This window comes from Rhinatrema bivittatum, chromosome 1 (assembly GCF_901001135.1).
Source record: "Rhinatrema bivittatum chromosome 1, aRhiBiv1.1, whole genome shotgun sequence".
NCBI classification, from domain to species: Eukaryota; Metazoa; Chordata; class Amphibia; order Gymnophiona; family Rhinatrematidae; genus Rhinatrema; species Rhinatrema bivittatum.
Genome location: NC_042615.1, coordinates 146,597,448 through 146,610,664, shown reverse-complemented (window position 1 = coordinate 146,610,664; position 13,217 = coordinate 146,597,448). Strand labels below are relative to the sequence as shown.

At 39.7% G+C, this 13,217-nt stretch overlaps 1 protein-coding gene across 3 annotated transcripts in view; it reads right to left on the bottom strand.

Annotated features, from left to right (window-relative positions):
* CORIN (corin, serine peptidase) overlaps window positions 1-13,217 on the bottom strand; it is a 513,735-nt gene that overhangs the window by 106,189 nt on the left and 394,329 nt on the right. For all 3 annotated transcript variants that reach the window (XM_029588293.1, XM_029588313.1, XM_029588304.1), the window contains exons 19-21: window positions 6,951-7,125; window positions 4,404-4,675; window positions 1,853-1,986 (exon numbers count right to left, since the gene is read on the bottom strand). In XM_029588293.1, the coding sequence (XP_029444153.1) occupies window positions 1,853-1,986; window positions 4,404-4,675; window positions 6,951-7,125 (581 nt within the window). The remainder of the gene's footprint in view (window positions 1-1,852; window positions 1,987-4,403; window positions 4,676-6,950; window positions 7,126-13,217) is intronic.

Genomic DNA, 13,217 nt, shown 5'->3' with positions numbered 1-13,217 from the left:
TCTGTGTGTGAGAGAAAAAGACAGCATGTATTTATGTGATTGAAAGCCTGTGTGTGTGTAAGCGTGAAAAGATAGACAGCATGTGTGTAAATGTGTAATTAAGAGCCTATATAAGTGAGAGAGAAAAAACATTTGTATATGTGAGTGACTGAGAGCATGTGTGTATAGGTGTGTCATTGAGAGCCAGTGTGAGAGAGAGCGCTGGTATGTGACTGAGAGAGGAGAAAGTTCCAAGCAAACCACCCCACCTCCTGCTAATTCAGAACAATCTCAGGACACCTGGATATCAAACGTTCCCAGGTATGCAGAGCAAAAAAATTTTTGTATCCTTATTATTTTTCATTACTGGATCTTTGTGTCTGCTATTTTGAAATATTTTGTTGGTATCTGGAAATGTTTTATATGAGTTTTTAATTATTGGATATTCCACTCATCAGCTGTTTCGAAATATGTTCTTTTTGTTAGTACAGTTTTACTGCTGATGATTTTATATTTCTTGATTTGTTTTATAAGGATGGGTGATGTTTCTTTTTTCCTTTGTTACACTGCATACAGAGACTCTGGCTTGTTGCAGTTTCCAATTCAGTTTTTTCTGCATGCTTCTTGTTATGCGTTTTGGTCTCTTTATTCTATGTTAGGTGAGGGACAGCACGTGATTCAGGTGAGGTTTTCTGCTGCCGTGTAGTTTCTGTGTAGGACTCTATAGCAGCCTGACTTGGTCCGTTTTCCTAATAGGAGATGTTTTGGTGTCTTAAGGCCTGGTGTAATATTTTCAGAGACTTATTGTACTTTAAAAGTGTGATCTTACATAAAATGCACACATTTACTTGTATTTAGTTTTAAACATATTGTATGGCTCTCATGGAATTACATTTTAAAATATGTGGCGTTTATGGCTCTCTCAGCCAAAAAGGTTCCTGACCCCTGCTCTAAGTGAACTTAATAGCAGGTAATGGACTTCTCCAAGAACTTATCCAATCCTTTTTTAAACACAGCTATACTAACTGCACTAACCACTAACCAGATTTAAATTTTGGTTTAGCGATTAAATGTTGTTTTTTTATGAATTGTGAGCCATTCAGGACTGTGGATAACACAACATACAAATGCTAAGATAAATAAAATTAAAAAAAAAAATATATATATATATATAGGTCCTATCTGAATGAGAACTTAATACGTTGGCCCTTTCTTTCCAAAATGTAAAGCTCTATTTACTTTTTTTTTTGACCCAGCAGGTTCCTCCTGCTCCTTTGTAATTTCAGCTTAATTGAAATTGGGGCTGGGATCTGATATCATGAGCCTTGGTTCACAGCCACCTGAGGAATTTTTCTTCTATTTCTTTTTCCCCCCCTCCCCCTCCCAGCATACCGAATCTGGTCACTACAGTGGCAGTCTTGGCCCAAGGGCCATGCATCAGAACTCGTTCTGGAAGCCTGCAATCATGGGATCAGAAACTGGCCACTAGGTGTGATCCTTAAGCAATGACAATAACTCCCTTACCCTCGGGGACTGTGAGCTCTTGTCTCCACAGCATCCCCAGTTGACCCAGGAGGTAAAGACCCACTTGGGGATTTGCCACTGAGCCACCAGGCTGGCTCATATATCTTTACTATGATGCCTTTCTAAAATAAAACTGAAAAGGCGAGTATAAGGATATCATCATAACAAACTGTAAGCTATGGAAGTACAATGCCATTGTCTCCATTTCTGTCAAAAGGGGTTGCTTGTATTCAGTTGCAATTGTCTGAATACAATTTTGTGGCACTCTAAAATGGAAGGTATGCTGAACTGCAGTTTTGCTTTTTGTTAGAATATAATATAAATCTGAATATTATGCAAAGGTACTTACCATACAGGAATCTACTGTCCCAGATTCATAGCCTGCACATATCATCCTGGATGTGATAGTTTTCAAATCAAAATATGACTGGCACTGTTCAAGTGAAATAATGCGAACTTCCCCTTCTTGGAGCTTAAATGGCACTAAAGTGAAGAGAGAATAGACACAGCTAAGATGCCACTACATCAGGGGCAGGGTTATTCTCCAGGGTTGTTCTGCTATTACTACAAAAATAGGGCCATGTGTTTATCTTTTATTTGTTTACATTAATTTCAGGAAAGGAATAAAAAAGGATTTACATTTATATAGAACACAATAAGTTTCAATAAAACTCCTCACCTACAATATGGTATAGCAAGCCCACCCATTTCATTACAAGCAAACTGAACTGTACTAATGACCATACACCCAAGGCTTCGTCTTAAGCTTGCTAAATTCAATAATATATCTGCAGGCTCCTTATTTGGAGTAAATCTTTGCAGACAGAACAAACTAATGAAGGGTGGGGCTGATTTCTGATGTTTCCAACACAGTATGATCTGCAATGCAAGTTTTCAATAGTTTTAAACCAAATGGATTAAAAAGTGCCATCCTGTGTCAGCCATGGGTGTTTTAGATGAAATACTGTTCATGGAGATGTTGAGATATGATCTCATTACATTGCTCTTCTTTGATCTACACTCATAGCACTCAGTATTATTACAATAAAGAAAAATATATACACACTGTGTAGACCTGTTTTTTTTCAAGGCTAGGTTCAAAGTCGACAGTACATATATTTCTTTTATATGTCTAGATTGTCCTCTCATGATCTTCCAGTGGGGAAATCACATGCTCTTATAGAGGGTAACTTTCAGTGGCCCACCATTGTTTCTTGTAAACCGATATGATATGATTGGTATCATGAATGTCTGTATAAAAAAGCCCTAAATAAATAAAGTCTGCAGGTATTTTTTATCCATAGACTTAAGCGTGAATTTTCAGAGTGGATTAAAAAAACCAATTTTAATGTATAAATACTTTTAAAATCAGACCCTTTATGTCTACAAATATTGTATTCATAGCTCTTACTTTCACTTTTTTAGTGGAAACAATTTTTTCATTTAGTTTAGTTTTAAACCAATATATTTACACAGATATATGTATATCTAGATTTTGTCTGGCACTAAGTGGACAATTTTCAAAGCCACTTGCCCAGGTAAAAGGGCAGTTTCTCTGCTTGGCTAAAAGTGTGATCTGGCTTTCAGAATGCACATGCTTTTTAGCCGAGCTAAAAAAGGCATTTGGAGATGCACATTCAAGGTCGAGAGACTAACCAACTTGGGCATTTGACATTTTCAAAAGTACACATGCTATTTTTCCCCATCTTATCTGCCCAGGAAAATAAGTGATCTTGAATTAGAACCATCGTTAATTTGTTTTAGGAACTACTTAAGGCTTATATTTTTTTACATCCGTGTTTAGAGATTAACTTGAAGGATGCTTCTATGGACATTAGATACAGCTGGACATGTTTCATGGATCGTATGGTACTTATTAGTTACAACTGGCACCTCTTCGCAGGATTGAGGCCATATTTTATAAGTTTTAAATTAGTATTGATTTTTTTCTGTTTTGATTAGGTTTTTTGTTTTATCTATCAAGTTTATTTGCTACCTGCCTAAAACTGTACCTAGAGTGGGTAATGCATTTTTTAAAATAATAAATAAATGCAAAGTGCCCTTTTTTGCACATAGATTGTAGCTGACAGCTGTTGATTTTTAAAAGGGAAGCATGTGGGTGGTTTCCCTTTGTTGAACTGACTGCAATGTACATGGGATTAAAGTGCCCACATTTACTGCAAATAATGAAGGCTATTCAGAACTTCCCCTAAAATATCTTCTGTAACTCACAACAGATTACAATTAAAGCCTTAACCAACGTGCACAGCAAATTTAATGAAAAAAGTTCCTAAATTTGTGGTGCTTTAGCGCAGGAACTCTGTCAGTCCTTCTTTATAAAACCAAGTTATTGCAAAGAAAAGGCAGGAACCATAAGTTGCCATAATGCTAAGTTAAGAAATAGAATAAAAAATGGTAGGAAACCAGGGCTTCTATTTCCTTGGAACCTTGGGGGATGCCTTCTTAATTCATAAACCCAGCAAAACAGACTAGAATTCTTATGTTGTAATAACAGAATTTATCCCACTTAATTCATTTCTACTTTCAGCAGTAAATTCATTACTACTTTCAGCAGTAGGTTTGGGTGGAGGGGTTGAGTATATCTGTAAGTATTCACTTCCTCCATCTCTTATCCCCTTCCCCCCCCCCCCCCCCCCCCCCCCCCCCCCCCACACACACACAAAATGCGACAACCTGGTGCTTTGAGTACATCAAAAACTTAAGCAATGATTGGGAATATCTACTGCTGCAGGTACTCTGATGCATGTAAGCATCCTCACAAACATTACACAAAGCAGTAAAGCTAAGATCACAAGCCATATTTTATTGCTGAAGCCAAATCATTAAATGATGAATTCAGATTATAGGATTTTCTTTTCTGAAAGAAGAGTTGTGCTTACTTTTATTGCCCATGTGTCCCCAGCCTGTGATGTAGCAGTAAGTATCTGGTTCAACCAAATGCTTCTTGCTGGGCAAACAGACGGGCCTCACGTAGCTGGTCACATTGATGTTCATATCCAGTTCCACTATGCTAATGTCATAGTCAACCACTGCTCTGTTGTAACGGGGATGGAGGATAATCTTCTTTACTAAACGGGTCTGCATGAAATCTGATGGATGATCCAGGTTGTTGATGCCAAATATTACTTTCCACACAGCAGCATTTTCTCTCCTGGAGTGACAATGAAATTATAACCCTTAATAAAGACTATTCTCAAAGATACAGTGCAGTACTGAGCACACAAGGCAATTTTCAAAGCGATTTATGCAGGTTAAAAAGCATTCTAGCTGCATTAATTGGCTGCCTGAAAATTGCCCCTTTGGTGTGGATAAAGTTGGTGCATTATACAGTTTTAGCCGTATTAAGCAAAGGCATTTCCGGGGTGTGCTTAAGTCATGGGAGGGAAAGTATGCATGTATATTGCATTGTCAAATCTGTGCATGCACTTTTCTAACAAAACTCTACCCACACAAAAGGTTGGTGTAAGTGACAGTGTACTGTGCACAAGGCAATTTTCAAAGTGAAAGTCCTCACATACATTTCCTTTGAAAATTGTTGCAAGGATAGAGGTGAAAGGTTTGCACAAACTTTGCACCAATGTGAGCAGATTCAAAATCCCCCCCCCCCCAATACTTACATATATTAGCATAAAAAGTAGCTACTTTCCAGATAGCAAGCACTAAAAATGCCTGCAATGCATTCCCTACACGGTCTTCTGTTTCAAAGTAGTTGCTATAAGCCATGAGTCCCAATCCTGGAATTACCATTTGTCTGTGTTCAACGCTCAGCTCTCTCATTATCAAACTGCTACAATTACGGCCTTATTTACTAAGCATTTTACCCGTATACAAAACAGGAGAAAATTTTTAATAAATAGGCTCCTAAGTTAGATACATTTTAATATCAAACTTTCTTAGTGTTCACCAAGTTTTTATTTAATTTTTAAAATGAAATGAAAGAAATATGTTCAAATTTCATTCATTTTTGTTTTTCATTTTAAAAATGTTGGGTCCCCTCCACCGCAAAATAAAAAACAAACAAAAAACACCAATCCCTTATGGGCTCTCCCTCAACCCCTGTCTTGCAGCTTTCCCAAATCTGCATATCCCATGTCTTCTTTCTTCACATAGTGAACCCTAGTCCCTCCTCCTCCATCAGGTGTTACCAATTTAAATAGCAATAAACACAAGGAGTTGGATCGGTAAAATAGAACTTTATTGAATCTTGCCTGACTCTGGCCGAGTTTCACTCAACGAGCTGCCTTGGGGCTTAAGAGCCACTTAAATTGGCACAGAATAGCATGAATATCTCATATGCCACAGTTAAAGAAATATTCATCAGCAGAAACCAACTATTGAAGTGGTTTTCAAACCGCCACTTTTTTTCACACTCTATTGACAGCGGCAGGCTGCAAAAGCTATGACGCTTAACTCCGCTGCTCACCGAAAATGGTATAAATAGCGCAGGCAGACTGAGGCCCGTGCTATTCATTTTTTCCGTTTAAGAAAAATGGCATCCGGGCCATTTTCTTGCACAGAAGAAATTGTTAATGGCACTGGCCTCGCTCTGCTGTAGCCATTTACAACTGTATTACTACCCCCCATTGGGAGGAATGATAAAGAAGTTGTCCCAACAACTTGCTATAAGGGCTGACTCCAAATGCAATAACTTTTTATATTTCTATGAAACATTTTCTGTGAGCTATTAGTATCAGTAATTTGAATGTACAATCCAAGCTTTTAGCTATTAACAAGATGCCTCGGAATCTTCATACCTTACCTATACACCCAGTTCACAGAGTATTCAGTTTAAGAGAAGACTGTTCTGCTTTGAATGATAAATGAAACCATTGCAACATTCTATATAAAATCTACAAAAGTCACTTTAAATCAATGGATTAATATTATATGTAGGTTTGGCTTTTAGACTCTGAATAAAAAGGTATTGATACAAAAATAGAAACTAAGGAATTCCCCGGACTACCAACAAGCCAGAATATTAATGCTGCCATTCCCATTTGTCTTACTTTAACTGGGGATAGTTCTTCATCTTGCTTAATTTTGAATGTTGTAGAATATCACAATTAAAATCATTCCAAATTGTATTTAATTTTCAAGCAGAAGTCAAAGCTTCTATTTAATTTTCCCTTTTCTAAACATACATTTTTTTTAATCACTGAAATAATCTAAGCTGTTGTACAAGTAGCTAACTGAAAGTATCGTTTTCGGCCACTATTCTTTGTTATGGTAATTTTAGAGTTTATATGAAAACACCACCATTTGGTTTCAGGGATTAGTGCAGATTTCTAGTAGCTGCACTTTGACATCTAAGAAAACCACTGAGATGATCTCATATGGATCAGTTGTATGAAAGTCTGTTAAAAAGGATCATAACCTGCAATTATTTCTGTGGCTCATTATAATGAAAATGCCTCCGTTTGGTTTACCCTTCAAAGCAGTGGGCCACGGTCAAGACCCATTTCTTTCCAATCAGAACACAACCACAGATGTGGCCACTTGGATCACTTTGTAGCGAACACTGCCATGGCCAACGTCCTGGCCGACTGGTCCTGCCACCGAGAATCCTCTTGTTCATACGAGCTGCAGGACGGTGCCCACAATCTGCAAAGAATTTGAAGGTATGTTCAATAGCTATTGCTGTGATAACTAAAAATAAATAAATAAGAACAAAGGTGCAGAGCCTGTTTTTCAGGTAAATATTCAGGACCACTAATAAAATCTGAAGCTGGCAATTAGGATAGGATTGACATTTTAACACAAGGATGGTAACTTTCAATGCGGTGCATGGGCACAGATGTGCGTGAATTCATTGGCACGGACCTAGGAATGCATCCATTTTATAACATAAACGCGTATGTTATAAAATAGCATGTCCGCGTGCAAATGCTGCTTCTACCAAGTAAGTGGAGGGATTTTAAAAGCCACACGTGCCAACGCAATTGATTGTTTTCCCACTTTTTTCCCAGTTCACCTAATTAAGGGATAGGACTTCCAAACCCATTAAGTTTAATAGCTTCCCTTCCCCCCTGTTAACCCTGACCTTTAAAATCCTGCTGATCTGCCTAGAATTTTGTTTTGCAACTTATGCATTATCCATAGCAGAAGTAAAGTTGAGTGGAAGGGGACCCCGGTGCATGTGCGCCAATGCGAGTAAGTATTTACATGCAAATTTAAAGTTACAATCCCAGAATGCAGATGCCATGCCCTCCCTCAGGCCACCTTAAGGGACTGGCTACAGCGGTCTCACCTGGTCCTTCTTAAGGTTCAGTTCCACAGGGAATCAAGTTGAAGGGACCAGCCCTTTACCAGAGTATAAGATCTCAGGTCACAGAAGGATTAAGTGGACCCTGGGTAACAGAGACCCACCCTACGCTGCTACCTTTTAAGGTTTGAGTGTGACAGGAAGTTTAAGACCTGCTATGTTTAAAGATTGTAACTTGCCTGGAGTCAAGGTGAGCTGCCTTCATTGTTTTGCTTTACACTGAGCTTTTGTTTGAGAGTCTGCCTCCTTTTTCCTCTGGCTGTTCCAAAGCTGCTACCGCTCGAGTTACTACAATACTGTATATACTAAAGCAGGACATTGACATTATTATCCAGTTATGGGGGCTCATCATATAGCCTGATTTCAGTGCCAGGAAATATAATGGAAATTGTTCTAAACATCAAAATCACAGAACATATAGAAATACATGGTTTAATGGAACAAAGTCAGCCTGGCTTTACCCAAGGCGTCTTGCCTCACAAATCTGCTTCACTTTTTTGAAGGAGTTAATAAACATGTAGATAAAGGTGAATCGGTAGATGTAGTATATTTGCATTTTCAGAAGGCGTTTGACAAAGTTCCTCATGAGAGGCTTCTAGGAAAAGTAAAAAGTCATGGGATAGGAGGTGATGTCCTTTTGTGGATTACAAACTGGCTAAAATATAGAAAACAGAGTAGGATTAAATGGACAATTTTCTCAGTGGAAGGGAGTGGGCAGTGGAGTGCCTCAGGGATCTGTAATGGGACCTGTACTTTTCAATATATTTATAAATGATTTGGAAAGAAATGCGACAAATGAGGTAATCAAATTTGCAGATGATGCAAGATTGTTCAGAGTAGTTAAATCACAAGCAGATTGTGATAAATTGCAGGAAGACTTTCAGAGACTGGAAAATTGGGCATCCAAATGGCAGATGAAATTTAATGTGGTTAAGTGCAAGGTGATGCATATAGAGAAAAATAACCCATGCTATAGTTATACAATGTTAGGTTTCATATTAGGAGCTACCTCCCAAGAAAGAGATCTAGGTGTCATAGTGGATAACACATTGAAATCGTCGGTTCAGTGTGCTGCGGCAGTCAAAAAAGCAAACAGAATGTTGGGAATTATTAGAAAAGGAATGGTGAATAAAACGGAAAATGTTATTATGCCTCTGTATCGCTCCATGGTGAGACCGCACCTTGGATACTGTGTAGAATTCTGGTCGCCGTATCTCAAAAAAGATATAGTTGCAATGGAGAAGGTTCAGAGAAGGGTGACCAAAATGATAAAGGGAATGGAACAGCTCCCCTATGAGGAAAGACTAAAGAGGTTAGGACTTTTCAGCTTGGAGAAGAGATGGCTGAGGAGGGGATATGATAGAGATGTTTAAAATCATGAGAGGTCTAGAACGGGTAGATGTGAATCAGTTATTTACTTTTTCAGCTAATAGAAAGACTAGGGGCACTCCATGAAATTAGCATGTGGCACATTTAAAACTAATCGGAGAAAGGTCTTTTTCACTTAACACACAATTAAACTCTGGAATTTGTCGACAAAGGATGTGGTTAGTGCAGTTAGTTTAGCTGTGTTTAAAAAAGGATTGGATAAGTTCTTGGAGGAGAAGTCCATTACCTGCTATTAATTAAGTTAACTTAGAAAATAGCTACTGCTATTTCTAACAGTAGCGTGGAATAGATTTATTTTTTGGGTACTTGCCAGGTTCATGTGGCCTGGTTTGGCCACTGTTGGAAACAGGATGCTGGGCTTGATGGACCCTTGGTCTGACCCAGTATGGCATGTTTTTATTTACAAAAATGCACTAACAGCCATTGCTAATACATAAGCCGTATTGAGATTAAGGCCTGTTTACTAACCATGGATGTTAGTGTGTAACAACATCTATCAGCGCATCTTTTTTAAATAGGTCCCATGGTTTGGTAAATTATAAGACTGGAGATAAATTACTTTTTCATGGGAAAACAGTAACTTGAGTCAGGATTGAAATCCAGGAATTCCTTGTTTCTAGGCCCATAGCATTTATCATGAGACCCCTCCTCTTCCTCTGACTGTTCATTAGGAGCAGAATCTATACAGAAATCTTAAGAGGAAGTAAACTTGAAATGGCCAGGAAATTGGCTGACCTGAGGTTTAAATGAGCATGAAGGACTCTATATTGCCTTAGATTTTCCTTAGACAAAAATCCTTAGATACAATTCTAAGGAAAAAATGTACTCACAGAAATGTTCAGCTGCGCAGGGAGCTTTAGATGTGTAATCTCAAATTAGTCATAAATGACTAATTCAGGGATATCCCTCATATAAAACTATAGATTTCCATCTATACTTTGCCGAAAGTAGACTGGACTCAGAATAAGAGAAATCATTCTAAGACAAGCAATCTACCAAGATACATAAGTGGGTTACATTACTGGGCTCAGCACCACACCGACATGAATCTTCCAGAGTTTTCTGAAAAAACAATAGTTTATTACATATGTATTCTAGTTCCTCCACAGCAGCAACCCCATGGCTTCTCTCAGTTTGTTTTTATCCACTGATACAATTGAACGTGCTTCTTTTTTTCTGTGGCCTTGAAAAGTTGGGAAATGATTCTTCTATTTTAATTCTGGGTTTTTGCTAACACCCCCTAGAACTATACTAGTTAGACATTTGATAATTCAAAAGTTTTATTTCTTCTTCCTTGATTCTGCTGAGGTGGCCTGCAGTTTTTCTTTATCACGATTATTGCCAGTAGGCCACAGTTGAAATTTCTTTTCTCTTTGAACCATCTTCTATTATGACCAAAATTTCGCTGTTTATTTTTGCCTTTGATTTTTCTCACAATGTCTAAGAAACATGGCAGCAGTGTGAATTCTGTCCCAAGTGCTAGCTGCAAATAGGGATAACCATAACTAATCATCACAAACTTTACTACAAATGTTTGAGGAAAAAGTCATCATGACTCCAGCTGTCACATCTGCTCCAAGATGTCACCCAGAGTGACTGATGTGCAAAAAGATAGGCCCCACATTTTTCTTACTGACATAGTTAAGTCCAGCTCATTGAAGCTGGCCTTAAAAGACTTGACAAAAGAGCCACAGAGTCAAAGAAACATCTGGTGGCCTGACCACATCAAAGAAGTCCCCCAATTTTGTGGTTGCCTAGTCTACCAATAAACCAGGGAGTATAAAAGAATCTCCTTCCCCATTTGAGCCAAGTCCAGGGTTCCAAACTTGAGCAAGCAGCCAAGTTTTAAATGGAGACCATGACACACCAAGGAAGCTTTTCAACATATTTCTCCAAGAGATGAAGGAGGTTATGACTCATCCAAAGTGGCTCAGTTTGGAGGTGAAGCCTTTTTCCAAAGCATGAGCACTGCTGTGACAGTCTCCAGAAGTTCAGTCAGGGGTCTTTCCCACTCCTGTACAAAGCCAACCCTGGTGGTATTATAAGTCCTTTAAGGTAGAATTGGGAGAATCACTGGCCTGTTTTTTCATTGCATTAGGCATGTCAATGTTTGGGTGTTGGGCATTTTTACCCTTTTTAGTATGTGATCATTCTTTCAATGCCTCTCCTAGGCACCAAGGGTATCAACAGTGACAGGTCCAATGCCCCAAATCTAATTTTGTGCTGTCTGTGTGGAGCTTGAGGTAGGTAACATTTTCTGTTCCTTGATCTCACTCAGCTCCAGAATGCAGAGATGAGTTTTAGGCCACAGAGAGATATTGTGACTCCAGGGTCAGTCCAGTCTCAGGTTGCCACTGACCTAATGATCTCAGGGTTGGAGTCTGACAGTCCTGGAGCCCTGCATATATATCTGAGGAATTGGTTCCAAAGACTGATCTTTTATAAGTGCCCTTTCTAAACAAAATTCTCCTCTAGAAGATTTTCCTCCTCAGCCTTTGTTAAAGGATGGTTAAGGCCATCTTCAGAAGTAAGCCCAGGACACTTCTTAGGCTCCTCAAATATCTGGATGTCCATGAAGAGTTGGTGGCAGTGCCCATCCACCCTCTTTCAAGGGATATAGAAGATGAGAGACCCTACACACCATACTTACTTTTGCTCAGCAGGTGGATACAAACCAACATGTCCAGGTATGTGAGATACTCAAGAAGCCCCAGTTAACACACTAACATATGGCAGTTCAATCTGTTCAGAAAAGGGCCAAGAAGTCTAAAACCCAGCCTCTTTGCCCCTTGGATGTGAGTCTGAGCTTCTGGACTTTTAGGAGGGAAAACATGATCAGAATGCTACTCTTCAGTCCTGTATAACTTCTTATCAAATTTACATAATTCAATACTGGCAATTAATCCTTAAAGAGGCCCATGAATTCACTGAGTTTCTCCCTCAAGAGCAATAGGCAGAATTGTATCACCTGATGAATCCCAGCAAGCAGTGTGAAAAGCATTTGGACCATATTATAAAAATTAAAAATAAATAAATAAATAAATTATCTACAATGTTTTTGAAATAGATATGACAGCATCTGTCATAGCTATTGACACCTTCAGAATCTCATGACTGCAGGCCTTAGGTCTTCATGAGGCAATATAGAAAAGGCTTGCAGATGTGCCGTATTTTGATAGAAAAGTTTTCAGAGAAGGTCAAGGAAGCCATTTCCCCTTCTCTGCGGGCCGTCCAGAAGCGCTGGTGGCCGCTTGTCACAACCATGGCTACCCCTGTTTTCCTTGGGTAAACAACTGCACCGACTGAATTCTTGACCCCATTCAGGATAAGGCGAGAGATCCTGGTGAGAGTACAGCAGAGATCAGAAAGCGGGTGGGGAATAGCAAGACCAGCTGTGTCCCACCTGGGCTGTGGGTCAGTCTTGTAAGGCCTGCATCCCCAGTAATGCGAGGTGCCAGCCAGGTCCCCAAAGGGGTTATGTTCGTAGGAGGACCAGTGGTACGGCTGGTGCCAAGGGCCAGGGCTGGAGTGGAAATGCTCAGATGGTGAGCATGAAGCCAGCTAGGATGGGGGACCTGTACCGCCTCCCGCTAGGGATGTGGGAGTTCCTGGTGCTGGGCTCACAAGGAGATGCTTGGCATGTTCTGTGCAGCCTGCAGGCTTTGCACATCTGCATCAGGTAATGCATTAGTAAAGATAGGTGATCGACTTGCATCTGGATGGCTGCTTTATCATTGATTTCCTTGGGGGTGAGCTGCATGATATCAGTACTGAGGGCACTGGTGCTGCTGCTGCTACCCTCCGATGCTTTTTATCCATGGCCCCCATTTTTGCTGAATTATTCTTTCCGTTAAGGGTATTTTGAGCCCCTGCTCCATGCTTTGTGGTTCCCTTGATGGAAACCTTTGCTCCTCGAAGCAGCCCAGATGCCCTTCCTCCTCCCCGTTGGCTTCTAGCTCCCCTGCAGTCAGAAATGCCAGCGGGCGAGAGGACCACTGGGTTGGAACCAGAGTGTTCCACACCAGTGGGTGCCTCGGGGTCA